Raw genomic sequence first — 15,000 nt, 5'->3', positions numbered from 1 at the left:
TTTGCCTCATTGTTTTAAAAAAAAATACATTCTTGTAAGTTCTTATAACTCCAAGGTACATTATCCAATCCGCACAAAACTTCATATGCATGATGCTACTTCAAGCTGGAACATATTTCAATTGAAAACAATTCAATACCTCATAGCGCCGCCGACTGGCTAAAGGAAATGTCATATTTTATACTTTTCTTTATACCTCCTAGCCAGGTGACCCGATGACTTTCAAATTTGGTAAGGATAGCCTTAAGACATTGATGATGCATGATCATGAATATTGTGCGCTTTCGTTGAACGCTGTTGCCGTGGCGACGCATCGTATTCATGAAAAAGGAAGCTGATGGTTGAGTGTGTTGGGATGCTCAAAAACTCATGAAACTTTGTACATGTGTCGTAGGTCATAGGAAGACATAGTGTATATGTTTTTTTGGCTTGGCCGTTTTAAATTGCCTCTATAGCGCCCCCTACAAGATTTCAAAACAGCAGCCCCAGCGCTACGTTTCAGCTGCATATATGAAAGTTGGTAAGCACAAGTATCCTATGGAGACTTAAAAATAAGTCTCTTGGGACCATGCTCTAAACCCTACTGTTGTGAGAAAAACCTATCTCCCACACTCAGAGCAGATTTAAGAGGACAACGAAAGCTCTCAAGAGGCGTTTAGTTATATCAAAAGCAATAGGTTTATTATCAACAGAGTTATGCAGCCCAGCAATTCAACATGCATGGGTTCTAATAGCTTCACTCTCAATCGAGATCTGCCATAAAAAAACGCTTGAACACAACAGCGCAGTAATTCATATAGGTACTTCTTATGGAAGCCCATTGGTCAAAATCAAAGAAGCAGGCGGAGCTTGTTTGTACAAGTGGAGCCTGGTAGGAGCCTGGACAAATCCGTCCACACTGGCCCGTCCCAGAAGGCGTGGTCATCTGTCAGTGTGTATGAAATGTTGTCGACTGCAGGGGGGGACTGGTTTAAGCCAGTAATCTTCCACTGTTTCTCCCTCGCCCTACCGTCTCATATGAGTATTGCCTGAGTAACTATTAAAGCTAAAACTATTAACGCTGCTATAAAGCTTAGTGACTATTAAAGCTGCTGCTATAAAGCTATTTTATCCATACTAACTGCGAAACAGTAGAAGGTGTAAAATATTACACCTTAGAAGAAATAAGACTGCATATTTTTATCAACACTACCGGAAGTCTGCCATTTTCAATCTTGTATGAATTTATACAATATTTCGACGACGCAGCCCTCGCGGTACGTTTCACTATCTACATATAAAATGTTGATGTATAACATTTGGTAAACAGATGTATCACATGTAGACGGACAAAAAAAACCAACCGGAAGTCAGCCATTTTGACTTTAGTGAAAAAAAAACACATTTTTGCAAACTCCTACACGCTGGCTCCGATTTCTATGAAATTTGCTGTGGATCATAAGTGGATCTAGATCATCAGAAGTTATCAAAATCCTTTTGATATCTCTTAGCGTTTACAATATATGGACCAATACACTTCTTAGGTGCGTGGCAAAATATCAATACACATAACTTCTCAACCATTTGTTCTAAATTCCCAAAATATTCAGCATATGTGCACATCGCATCCAGTAACATACCCTGAGAATTGTTTTGCATTCGACCACTAGGGGGCGCTACAGTAAACCCGTAACGCCTACTGGCTAAAGGAAATGTCTGATGTAACTCAGCTAGACTTGTTCCAAACGGTCCCAAACTTTACATGCTTGATAACACTCATCGCCTGAGGATGTCTACAAGCAAATGTTCCCTAATACTCACAGCACCACCTGCTGGCGAAAGGAAATCTGCGTTTTTTGACAAACATCCGATTTACGTGACTTTTACACAATGTGGTTTACACTTGATATAGAGCTACATAATGCACGCGTTCTGTAGCACCAGGCAGAGGACACAGGAAGCATCGGACTATTTGCAAAGCATAATTTCCAGCATCAGGCCGTCCACGCGGGATTAAACACGTCTCGCTCGCGGACGCGCAGTCCGACGGTCGCGGACGGTCGCGGACGGTCTCGGACGCACAGGCCGGAGTCCCGCCGGCACCCCGACGCGCACATGGCGAGGGCCCGTTCATCGCTGCTCGCAGCTTTAATTTCTATTTATTATTGTGTGTGTGTGTCAGATGGAGGTGAAGATGGAGGACTGTCTCCTCCGTGGAGACTCCTCTGATCTGGTCTCAGTTCTTCAGGATGAAGGTCTCAGTGACATCACGCTCACCAGACTGGACCAGCTGGTCACCAAGGTAATGGGACAGGGTGGTCACCGTGGCCATGGCCCCGGGTGTGGTTCCTCTCTCAAAGGTTCCTTCATTCAAAGGTTCCTCCTTCCAAAGGTTCCTCTCTCAAAGGTTCCTCCTTCCAAAGGTTCCTCTCTCAAAGGGTCCTCCTTCCAAAGGTTCCTCTCTCAAAGGTTCCTCCTTCCAAAGGTTCCTCCTTCTAAAGGTTCCTCTCTCAAAGGTTCCTTCATTCAAAGGTTCCTCTCTCAAAGGTTCCTCTCTCAAAGGTTCCTTCATTCAAAGGTTCCTCCTTCCAAAGGTTCCTCTCTCAAAGGTTCCTTCATTCAAAGGTTCCTCCTTCCAAAGGTTCCTCTCTCAAAGGTTCCTTCATTCAAAGGTTCCTCTCTCAAAGGTTCCTCCTTCCAAAGGTTCCTTCATTCAAAGGTTCCTCTCTCAAAGGTTCCTCCTTCCAAAGGTTCCTCTCTCAAAGGTTCCTCTCTCAAAGGTTCCTCCTTCCAAAGGTTCCTCTCTCAAAGGTTCCTTCATTCAAAGGTTCCTCCTTCCAAAGGTTCCTTCATTCAAAGGTTCCTCCTTCCAAAGGTTCCTCTCTCAAAGGTTCCTCCTTCCACAGGTTCCTCTCTCAAAGGTTCCTCCTTCCAAAGGTTCCTCTCTCAAAGGTTCCTCCTTCCAAAGGTTTGTCTCTCAAAGGTTCCTCCTTCCAAAGGTTCCTTCATTCAAAGGTTCCTTCATTCAAAGGTTCCTTTGCCCAATGGTTCCTTCACTCAAAGGTTCCTTTGTTCAAAGGTTCCTTCGTTCAAAGGTTCCTTGCACTTTAGCAGGTTACATTCAATTTGCTGCCAATAAAACAGCTCCAGATGTTAAACTACACATTTATGTCATGTCAGCAACGTTTTAATCTGCGCTGGTTTTATTTCCTCTTCTGTTAATTGTTTGTTGTCTGGTTTCAGGATCTGTGTGGATCCGGTTTCTCCAGAGTCCTGGTCGTGTTGAAGTCTTTAGAGGTTCTATCAGAGAACAGAGTCCATCTGCAGATACTCATCGACCACGGGCTGACTGCTAAAGTAATCTATTACTCTGTAATCTAGGAAAGCAATCAGAGTAATATACTCATTGTAAAATAATTTGTAATCTGATTATTTGATTATCCACTAAAAGTAGCTAATCAAATAAAATTAACATAATTCAATAATTAGTAGTGCTGGGCAACGATTAAAATATTTAATCGCGATTAATCGCATGCATTTTTTGCGATTAATCTCATTGTTTTGGCAAAGTTCAATAATGAATTATAAAGTAGTGTATTGCGCGACTTTTATTTTGAAAGTACTGCTATATGAACAAAAGGGCAATAACATTTGGTTCACGAGATGCAGGTAGCATGTTTCATACTTAATGTGAATATAATTCATACTTTGTTGGCATCTTATTCTGAAAACCGGATGTTCGTCTGAAGAAACCGGATGTTGTCTGACGTTAATGTTTCCGCTAACTTTCAAAGTCCTTCGCTCCCGATCTGCACCGTTTGAATGCGTTTATGGTGAATGTCAGCATAGAGGTGCACTAACATGTGAGTGTCTGCTGACTTTACCAGCGATGTCCAGTAGTCTCCAGGGAGAGCAGCGGAAGTCGCCTTTTCTCTACGGCAACCCTGAAGGGACATCATATCTCTAATACAAAACCATAAACATGAGACAGGCTGACTATAGGATGTTTGCTGGCTTTCATCCCACTGCTCTTGTCATCCTCTTGTTATGTATATGTATTGTCTCTTGTCTTTCCATTAAAAAAAAAAAAAAAAAAAAAACGTTAACGTGCGATAAAATAATTGTCGGCGTTAATTAATGAATGCGTTAACGCATAATTAATGCGTCAACTTGCCCAGCACTAATAATTAGTAATACATAAATAAAGTAATCTGTACCTGGAGTATTGGACCCGATCATCAGTAGAGTTGTTTGTTTGTTTAGGTGGTGTTGTGGTTCGAAGCCGTCCATGACCTTCTGACCTCTGACCTCCTGAGGAGATCTGCCTCCCTGCTGAGCCTCACTGAGGAGTTTTATGACTACTTTCAGGTGAGGAGCATGCTGGGAAATGGAGGCCAGCATTGCTTTAGTCACATGATCCTGTGTGTGTGTATTGTGTAGTTACTTTACTACACTACAATACAACGTTTTATTTGTGTGCTAAAATCACCAATAACTGTCTGTCTGTCTGCCTGTCTGTCAGCTGCTGGGTCAGGCTTCTCTTCCAGGTTTGTTTCCTTATTTTGTGTCTTTAATCTTCAGATATTATTCCCTTTGTGTCACATGTTGGACTCACCTGTCTGTCTCGCTACCTGTCTGTCTCTTAGTCAGTCAGCTGTCTGTGGTTCTCCTTCAGCTGGCTCGGTTCGCTCTGGAACCAGAAATCCACTTTCCACTGAGACTCGAGGTAACATGGAAACCAAACCAAAATTCAATCATACTGGTCTGGCATCTAGAATGTTTGTGGTGTTTCAGTTTAAAGTGTGTTTTTCTTGTTTCAGGCCATCAGAACATTTAACAGCATCCTGGAGTCTCTGAGCCGCGAGCAGAAGAAACTGATCCAGATTGACCAGAACCAGACCCTAATACTGTAATACACACCCAGTACACACTGTAGTACACACCCAGTACACATTGTACACAATGTATTTTTACCTCTCTGTCTCACAGATCTCAGGTGGCAGCAGCAGTTCTGACAGTTGGAGGTAAGTTCTTACATTATAGTTTCAGTGTGACATTAAAGTTGATGCAATCGAAGCAGTGTAGTGAGGGAGTGCTGTAGTGAAGGACCGCTGTAGTGAGGGACCGCTGTAGTGAGGGGCCGCTGTAGTGAGGGACCGCTGTAGTGAGGGACCGCTGTAGTGAGGGAGCGCTGTAGTGAGGGAGTGCTGTAGTGAAGGACCGCTGTAGTGAGGGACCGCTGTAGTGAGGGGCCGCTGTAGTGAGGGAGCGCTGTAGTGAGGGAGCGCTGTAGTGAGGGAGCGCTGTAGTGAGGGAGCGCTGTGGTGAGGGAGCGCTGTGGTGAGGGAGCGCTGTAGTGAGGGAGCGGTGTAGTGAGAGATATGTTTAAATTCTCCAGGTGTCTGAAGCTCTGTTTTCATTGGTGCTGTTGTAGACTACGAGCTGCAGGTCAGCCTATCGGAGGCTTTGTGTCGTCTGACTCCCAGGAAGGACCGAGAGCAGAGAGCCAATCAGTGGTTCTCCAGCCATGACATCAGCAGTGCTTTCTGTGACATCAGAGATGCAGACTTTGAAGTGGTGAGTGATTGACCTGTCTGTTTGAACACCTGTTAGTCTCTCTTCCTGTCAGTCTTTCTGACCCGTCTGACTCTCTACTTGCAACCCTAACTATAAACCTGAACCAGGTCTAACTATAAACCTGAACCAGCCCTAACTATAAACCTGAACCAGCCCTAACTATAAACCTGAACCAGCCCTAACTATAAACCTGAACCAGCCCTAACTATAAACCTGAACCAGCCCTAACTATAAACCTGAACCAGCCCTAACTATAAACCTGAACCAGCCCTAACTATCAACCTGAACCAGCCCTAACTATCAACCTGAACCAGCCCTAACTATCAACCTGAACCAGCCCTAACTATAAACCTGAACCAGCCCTAACTATCAACCTGAACCAGCCCTAACTATCAACCTGAACCAGCCCTAACTATCAACCTGAACCAGCCCTAACTATCAACCTGAACCAGCCCTAACTATCAACCTGAACCAGCCCTAACTATAAACCTGAGCCAGCCCTAACTATAAACCTGAACCAGCCCTAACTATCAACCTGAACCAGCCCTAACTATAAACCTGAACCAGGTCTAACTATAAACCTGAACCAGCCCTAACTATAAACCTGAACCAGCCCTAACTATAAACCTGAACCAGCCCTAACTATAAACCTGAACCAGCCCTAACTATCAACCTGAACCAGCCCTAACTATCAACCTGAACCAGCCCTAACTATAAACCTGAACCAGCCCTAACTATCAACCTGAACCAGCCCTAACTATCAACCTGAACCAGCCCTAACTATAAACCTGAACCAGCCCTAACTATAAACCTGAACCAGCCCTAACTATAAACCTGAACCAGCCCTAACTATAAACCTGAACCAGCCCTAACTATAAACCTGAACCAGCCCTAACTATCAACCTGAACCAGCCCTAACTATCAACCTGAACCAGCCCTAACTATCAACCTGAACCAGCCCTAACTATCAACCTGAACCAGCCCTAACTATCTCTCTCTCTCTCTCTCCAGGACTGTCGACGTTTCCTGAACTTTGTTAACGATCACCATGGTGACCAGAGGAGGTGAAGAACTTTATCATTGTAATGAATCTAAAAACTCTTCATATTGGGGATTTTTAAACCTGTGTTCTGTCTGTCAGGGTGTACACCTTCCCCTGTGTCAGAGCGTTCCTCGACTCCACTGAGGTAAAATCATTTAACCCTTTAAAGTATAAACCAGATCTCTGCAGACGTCTTGCTTACTTCATGTTTCTTCTTCTACAGCTGTTTCCACCAAAAGATGAAAAACTGGACGAGTTCTGGATTGATTTTAACGTGAGCTCAGGATGTGTGAGCTTCTTCATCGATGAGCCTCAGGTACTACCGCAGTTTCATATATATATTAGTGCTGGGCAAGTTAACCCGTTATTATCGCGTTAACGCATTAATTAATTAACGTTGACAATTGTATTATCGCACGTTAACGCCGTTTTTTATTTATTTATTATAAAGTGACATTTTTAACACAAGAACCAGGCAGCGAGCAGTGAACAGCTGTGTTCGTGTGGCGCCACTTCCTTCTTCCCCCGGGTCCAGAACCCCTCCTACACTTCGTCACCGTCCTTCACTCTTGTCTCACAAACACACACAAACACATGAGCGCGATCGTCTCGTTACAGATCAAACGTGACTGTTGTGAAGTGGAGCTTCTCGTGAGGACCAAGACACGTCTTGTTTGAACGGAACACGTTACTGTCTGAACTGCAGTATTACAGTGTTACAGTGAACACAACGGCTCTTGCACCCGACATGTGGTTTTCAACGTATCAACATTGTTAGCGAACACGTACCATTCTACTTCCTGTCTCTTCAAAGTAAAAGCACTTCCGTTTTCATGCGCTTCACAATAAAAGTAAATCATGCAATCAAACAATTTACAACAGTGACAATATTAAAATACATATTGTCAAGTTTTTAAAGTGTTTTGTTTTGTTTTGTTAGACCTGTCTCTGTTCGTCTTGTTAGACCTGTCTCTGTTGTAGTCTTGTTAGACCTGTCTCTGTTGTAGTCTTGTTAGACCTGTCTCTGTTCGTCTTGTTAGACCTGTCTCTGTTGTAGTCTTGTTAGACCTGTCTCTGTTGTAGTCTTGTTAGACCTGTCTCTGTTCGTCTTGTTAGACCTGTCTCTGTTCGTCTTGTTAGACCTGTCTCTGTTGTAGTCTTGTTAGACCTGTCTCTGTTGTAGTCTTGTTAGACCTGTCTCTGTTCGTCTTGTTAGACCTGTCTCTGTTCGTCTTGTTAGACCTGTCTCTGTTCGTCTTGTTAGACCTGTCTCTGTTGTAGTCTTGTTAGACCTGTCTCTGTTCGTCTTGTTAGACCTGTCTCTGTTCGTCTTGTTAGACCTGTCTCTGTTGTAGTCTTGTTAGACCTGTCTCTGTTGTAGTCTTGTTAGACCTGTCTCTGTTGTAGTCTTGTTAGACCTGTCTCTGTTGTAGTCTTGTTAGACCTGTCTCTGTTCGTCTTGTTAGACCTGTCTCTGTTCGTCTTGTTAGACCTGTCTCTGTTGTAGTCTTGTTAGACCTGTCTCTGTTGTAGTCTTGTTAGACCTGTCTCTGTTGTAGTCTTGTTAGACCTGTCTCTGTTGTAGTCTTGTTAGACCTGTCTCTGTTCGTCTTGTTAGACCTGTCTCTGTTGTAGTCTTGTTAGACCTGTCTCTGTTCGTCTTGTTAGACCTGTCTCTGTTGTAGTCTTGTTAGACCTGTCTCTGTTCGTCTTGTTAGACCTGTCTCTGTTGTAGTCTTGTTAGACCTGTCTCTGTTGTAGTCTTGTTAGACCTGTCTCTGTTCGTTTTGTTAGACCTGTCTCTGTTCGTTTTGTTAGACCTGTCTCTGTTCGTCTTGTTAGACCTGTCTCTGTTGTAGTCTTGTTAGACCTGTCTCTGTTGTAGTCTTGTTAGACCTGTCTCTGTTCGTCTTGTTAGACCTGTCTCTGTTGTAGTCTTGTTAGACCTGTCTCTGTTGTAGTCTTGTTAGACCTGTCTCTGTTCGTCTTGTTAGACCTGTCTCTGTTCGTCTTGTTAGACCTGTCTCTGTTGTAGTCTTGTTAGACCTGTCTCTGTTGTAGTCTTGTTAGACCTGTCTCTGTTCGTCTTGTTAGACCTGTCTCTGTTCGTCTTGTTAGACCTGTCTCTGTTGTAGTCTTGTTAGACCTGTCTCTGTTGTAGTCTTGTTAGACCTGTCTCTGTTGTAGTCTTGTTAGACCTGTCTCTGTTGTAGTCTTGTTAGACCTGTCTCTGTTGTAGTCTTGTTAGACCTGTCTCTGTTGTAGTCTTGTTAGACCTGTCTCTGTTGTAGTCTTGTTAGACCTGTCTCTGTTCGTCTTGTTAGACCTGTCTCTGTTCGTCTTGTTAGACCTGTCTCTGTTGTAGTCTTGTTAGACCTGTCTCTATTGTAGTCTTGTTAGACCTGTCTCTGTTCGTCTTGTTAGACCTGTCTCTGTTCGTCTTGTTAGACCTGTCTCTGTTGTAGTCTTGTTAGACCTGTCTCTGTTCGTCTTGTTAGACCTGTCTCTGTTGTAGTCTTGTTAGACCTGTCTCTGTTCGTCTTGTTAGACCTGTCTCTGTTGTAGTCTTGTTAGACCTGTCTCTGTTGTAGTCTTGTTAGACCTGTCTCTGTTGTAGTCTTGTTAGACCTGTCTCTGTTGTAGTCTTGTTAGACCTGTCTCTGTTGTAGTCTTGTTAGACCTGTCTCTGTTGTAGTCTTGTTAGACCTGTCTCTGTTGTAGTCTTGTTAGACCTGTCTCTGTTGTAGTCTTGTTAGACCTGTCTCTGTTGTAGTCTTGTTAGACCTGTCTCTGTTGTAGTCTTGTTAGACCTGTCTCTGTTCGTCTTGTTAGACCTGTCTCTGTTCGTCTTGTTAGACCTGTCTCTGTTGTAGTCTTGTTAGACCTGTCTCTGTTGTAGTCTTGTTAGACCTGTCTCTGTTCGTCTTGTTAGACCTGTCTCTGTTCGTCTTGTTAGACCTGTCTCTGTTGTAGTCTTGTTAGACCTGTCTCTGTTGTAGTCTTGTTAGACCTGTCTCTGTTGTAGTCTTGTTAGACCTGTCTCTGTTGTAGTCTTGTTAGACCTGTCTCTGTTGTAGTCTTGTTAGACCTGTCTCTGTTGTAGTCTTGTTAGACCTGTCTCTGTTGTAGTCTTGTTAGACCTGTCTCTGTTCGTCTTGTTAGACCTGTCTCTGTTCGTCTTGTTAGACCTGTCTCTGTTGTAGTCTTGTTAGACCTGTCTCTATTGTAGTCTTGTTAGACCTGTCTCTGTTCGTCTTGTTAGACCTGTCTCTGTTCGTCTTGTTAGACCTGTCTCTGTTGTCGTCTTGTTAGACCTGTCTCTGTTGTAGTCTTGTTAGACCTGTCTCTGTTCGTCTTGTTAGACCTGTCTCTGTTCGTCTTGTTAGACCTGTCTCTGTTGTAGTCTTGTTAGACCTGTCTCTGTTGTAGTCTTGTTAGACCTGTCTCTGTTGTAATCTTGTTAGACCTGTCTCTGTTGTAGTCTTGTTAGACCTGTCTCTGTTGTAGTCTTGTTAGACCTGTCTCTGTTGTAGTCTTGTTAGACCTGTCTCTGTTGTAGTCTTGTTAGACCTGTCTCTGTTGTAGTCTTGTTAGACCTGTCTCTGTTGTAGTCTTGTTAGACCTGTCTCTGTTGTAGTCTTGTTAGACCTGTCTCTGTTGTAGTCTTGTTAGACCTGTCTCTGTTGTAGTCTTGTTAGACCTGTCTCTGTTGTAGTTTTGTTAGACCTGTCTCTGTTCTAGTCTTGTTAGACCTGTCTCTGTTCTAGTCTTGTTAGACCTGTCTCTGTTCTAGTCTTGTTAGACCTGTCTCTGTTCTAGTCTTGTTAGACCTGTCTCTGTTCTAGTCTTGTTAGACCTGTCTCTGTTCTAGTCTTGTTAGACCTGTCTCTGTTCTAGTCTTGTTAGACCTGTCTCTCTGTGTTGATGTCTCAGGGTTTCCTGTGGGGGTCGATCCACCTGCTGAAGGAGGATGTGGTTTGTTACAGTCTTCACCTGAAACATGACAGTCAGTCCTCATTAACACGTTTCTAATGATTGATTGATACTTCTGATCGGGTTCTCATCAGTAAAACTATGTTTGTGTGTGTTTTCCCAGAATGCACTGGGACAGAGACAGTCCTCAATGTCAGGCTGAACAATCCCATCATGCACCACAACAGCAGAGGTCAGACCGTGGAGCTGAACTTCAGCTCTGAACACCACCGAGACCTGGAGGAGGCTGCTGGGAAGGTCTTCATGGTACCTGTCTGTCTGTGTGACTGACTGACTCTCTCTCTGACTGTCTCTCTGTCTGTCTGTCTGACTGTCTCTCTGTCTCACTGTCTGTCTGTCTGTGTCTCCCTGTATGAACAGATGGTCCAGAGTTCCCCCCGTCTGAAGGACACAGGTGGTACGGTCCATGGTCGATCCTACAGCAGGAAGAAACCACAGAGCAAGAGTCAGCTGAAGGGTGAGTGTGTTTAATAAAGACTCAATCAACTCCTTCAGTCTGTAATAATAATTATCAATAAAATACAAATGTAAAACCAAAAAACTCTCTGTCTGTCTAGTTCTTCCTCTGTCGTCTCCTAGCAGTGAGGAAGACTCTTCTGTCTTTAAGGTAACTTCTCAGTAAAATCATCAGCTGTCAATAAAAACAGGAAGTTTAGACTTGAATTGATTGTTTGTTGTTTTCAGACTTCAGTGAGCAGATCAGAGTTTCTGTTTGATCAGATCAGATCAGACCGACACTCGACTCCAACACGCGACTCAGGTCAGTCCGTCTCCTTTCCTTTGGTAAAGGAAGGTCCAGGGTCTCCTTTCCTTTGGTAAAGGAAGGTCCAGGGTCTCCTTTCCTTTGGTAAAGGATGGTCCAGGGCCCTCTTATCTCTGGTAAAGGATGGTCCAGTGCCTCTTTTGCTAAATTAGATAAGAAAGGAAGCACTGAAACACCTTTACTTATGTTTTAGAGCAGAAGTCTTCAACAAGGGGTCCGCGACCACTAGGGCGTCCGCGTAGGTACTGCAGGTGGTCCGTGAAATTTTTGGTTGATTCGTCAATTATTATTATTTATTTTTTTCAAAACATGAATGTGTCCATTATTGTAATAGTTCAGTATTGTATGAAAGATAACGGGTATGTTTATGCATGGCAGTAACACTAATAGGCCATCACTCATTCTCGTTTCCACATTTACGTTTAAAATAAAAACATCAGTGTGAACAGCTTGTATGATGATTATCATGCAATTGACAGACAATGTTGATATTGGTATCAGCTGACGAGGTGTGTTTATAAATGTCAGTGTCACGGCCTCCCTACTCACTGTACCTTGCACATGTTTAACATAACAACATGAATATATGAACCTGTGTATTATTTGAATAGCTTAGTATTGAATGCACAATAAAGAGGTATGTTTAAATATGGCACGAGGCCCATTTGATATAAAACACAATGTTATACAATATATATAGTCGGGGGTCCCTGCTCCATCTCTCTACCAGTTTGGGGGTCCTTGGCCTGAAAAACATTGAAGACCCCTGGTCTAGAGGATTCGTATCATGACTGACACTCAGATACTTCAGGTCCTTTCACCTTGAGTAGACCATGAACCGAATCAAAAACAGGTTTTAACTGGAGATCAGTGAGACTGTTGGTTGAACCTGTCTGTCTCTCAGGGGTTACTGTGGGGGCGGAGCAAGAGGTCTCTCAGGAACAGAGGGAGGAGTTTGGAGGAAATATAAAGGTACATTAGTTATTCTGTTTCTCTTTTAAAATCATCAGCTGTCTGCTGTGTTTCACCTGTTTCCTGTTTGTTGTTCCAGGAAGTCTTGAGCTGTGACGGGAAGAGAGCCGCTCCAGATTCAGGTCTCTGGATGATCTAAACCCTCACAGAACTCTATAATAATCTGTTTCAGACTTGATGAGGCTTCATATTAGAGATGGTCTTTACTCCGGACTGTTTTGTTTCTCTATGTGAAGGCTACCTGTCAGACCACAATGAGGGTCCACTGGCCCAGAAGAGGAGGGCGGAGCCTCAGCCGGAGGGGGAGATGACTAACTCACTACCGGCAGGTAGTTTTGACTTTAATGCTTTTCTCAAACTGGCCTCAATGTTTGAATTGTTTAATAAATCTGCTGCTCACCTGGTCTCAGAGTCTCCACATGAGGGGGCGAAGCCACCAGAGGAGGAGGAGCTGTCTGATACAGGGGCGGGGCCATCTGTCGAGAGGGAGGAGCCTGTGGTGGAGTCAGACCCCACGCCTGGCATCACAGCTGCCTTCAACACCTTCAAAACACAACTCAACAAACACTTGACTGTCAGTGCACAAACCGTTAAATACTGTTGTTGATATTTGATCAATAGCTTCAATGGTCAATCAATAAAAACTTGTATTATAAATTGTTTTCAGGGCTGCTGGCAGAACGTTGAAGCTGATATTCTTCTGTCTTTAAAAGAGTGTCAACAACACGTCTCCTCACTGCTGACAGCTGTCCATCAACACAGGTACCGCCCACTCCACACACCTGTCCGTCATCACAGGTACCGCCCACTCCACACACCTGTCCATCAACACAGGTACCGCCCACTTAAACACACCTGTCCATCCACACAGGTACCGCCCACTTAAACACACCTGTCCGTCATCACAGGTACCGCCCACTCCACACACCTGTCCATCAACACAGGTACCGCCCACTCCACACACCTGTCCGTCATCACAGGTACCGCCCACTTAAACACACCTGTCCATCAACACAGGTACCGCCCACTTAAACACACCTGTCCATCAACACAGGTACTGCCCACTCCACATACCTGTCCGTCAACACATGTACCGCCCACTTAAACACACCTGTCCTTCATCACAGGTACCGCCCACTCCACACACCTGTCCGTCAACACATGTACCGCCCACTTAAACACACCTGTCCATCAACACAGGTACCGCGTGTGTGTGTGTGTGTGTGTGTGTGTGTGTGTGTGTGTGTGTGTGTGTGTGTGTGTGTGCGCGTAGGTTAGTGTTGCTGCATAGGTTTGAGAACAGCGTCAGTGATCAGCTGAACCGACTTCACGAGAACTCGACCAGCCTGAACAGCATGAACACACAGATCCTGGTACTAACAGATACTACTAGTAGTACTACTATTAATACTACTACTGAACTATGCTCACTGAAATGTTTTAATATTTGATATTCCCTTTTTCCTGCAGAGTTTCTTCCAGTCTGAGATGCAGCGACTGGGATCCTTCTGTGATGAACACCTGCACAGGTGAGTCTGGGTCAGTCCTGGTCTGATAGAGGTCTGGTGGATCTGATGTGATCTGGATCACCTTCAGCTTGGATCTGGTTTGAAACCTGTTCAGACCTTCTGGATCTGGCTTTTTGTCGCCTTCAGGTTGAGGTCTTTGGAGAGTGAAGAGTCCAACCAATGAGGGAGGAGGAGAGTCTGTTTGTTCTTTGTTCCAGGATCAGTTTGATTCTCTGAAGAATAAAAACAAAGTGAACAAAGTCAATGATTTGTAAATATAAATATGGACACATTAAAAATAATAAGTGTTCCGATGAGACCTCGGAACCTGCCGGTTTAGAGTCAGTCCTGGTCTCTGAGTCCAGGACTGAAACCAGGACCGACCTTTTAGAGGAGTTTGTGTTTGTGGATCCAGCTTCTTGGTTGTCATGAAACTGACAGCGGAGGAACAACAGAGAAATCCCAGAGAGAGAGAGAGAGAGAGAGAGAGAGAGAGAGAGAGAGAGAGAGAGAGAGAGAGAGAGAAGAGAGAGAGAGAGAGAGAGAGAGAGAGAGAGAGAGAGAGAGAGAGAGAGAGAGAGAGAGAGAGAGAGAGAGAGAGAGAGAGAGAGAGAGAGAGAGAGAGACTCTGACTGTTTAGAGGATATGGACCTGTGATCTGGTCCGGGTGCTGATTGGTTGAGGAGCTGTTTTCTGTCTCTTTGGACTTTGATGGACGGACAGAGAGACACTCTGATCTGGACCTGGTGAGACATCAGCGGCTACAGGTAAGACCAGGACTGACCTGGGACCAGCCGGGCGGGTTTCCTGGCAAAGTCTTCATTCGCAATTATTTATTGCGATGAAGAAATAATTATTGGTTATAAACTGTCGTCTTAGTTCTTAATGGTTTTCATCTGCAACACGAGATGTTAAAGTAGAATAAATACTGAAGAATAAAAAGTAGAATAAATACTCAGAATAAAAGAGTGAAACTAGTTCAGTGCTCCATCGTGAGGCGAGAGCAGCAGAGGACCACATGGTGGACTCCAGAGACCTGATACCCTTCAGACCTCCTCTCATTCTATCAGTAACCTCAGTAGCATCACATTCATAGCACCGCTAGCTGGTTAGCGAGCTAACGTTAGCGTGTTTGATTGATTTCAATCAAAAGTAGAAAGTTTATT

The 15,000-nt window shown here is 44.1% G+C and overlaps 1 protein-coding gene across 1 annotated transcript; it reads left to right on the top strand.

Moving 5' to 3' along the window:
* Positions 1-2,173: 2,173 nt before the first annotated feature.
* sycp2l (synaptonemal complex protein 2-like) lies at positions 2,174-14,018 on the top strand (the record flags this gene model as incomplete). Its single annotated transcript, XM_079292410.1, has 24 exons — positions 2,174-2,281; positions 3,223-3,336; positions 4,243-4,347; positions 4,502-4,526; positions 4,626-4,705; positions 4,800-4,888; positions 4,969-5,003; positions 5,414-5,556; positions 6,568-6,620; positions 6,698-6,743; positions 6,822-6,914; positions 10,532-10,604; positions 10,695-10,837; positions 10,961-11,048; positions 11,149-11,198; positions 11,276-11,351; positions 12,259-12,326; positions 12,406-12,448; positions 12,563-12,655; positions 12,737-12,900; positions 12,994-13,088; positions 13,600-13,699; positions 13,797-13,855; positions 13,982-14,018. 24 exons carry the CDS (start codon positions 2,174-2,176, stop codon positions 14,016-14,018), a joined length of 1,980 nt encoding a protein of 659 aa, XP_079148536.1.
* Between the last annotated feature and the right edge of the window lie 982 nt (positions 14,019-15,000).

Source organism: Melanostigma gelatinosum, assembly GCF_949748355.1.
Source record: "Melanostigma gelatinosum genome assembly, chromosome: 20".
In the NCBI taxonomy this organism is placed as follows: Eukaryota; Metazoa; Chordata; class Actinopteri; order Perciformes; family Zoarcidae; genus Melanostigma; species Melanostigma gelatinosum.
This window is presented reverse-complemented; position numbering and strand designations above follow the sequence as displayed.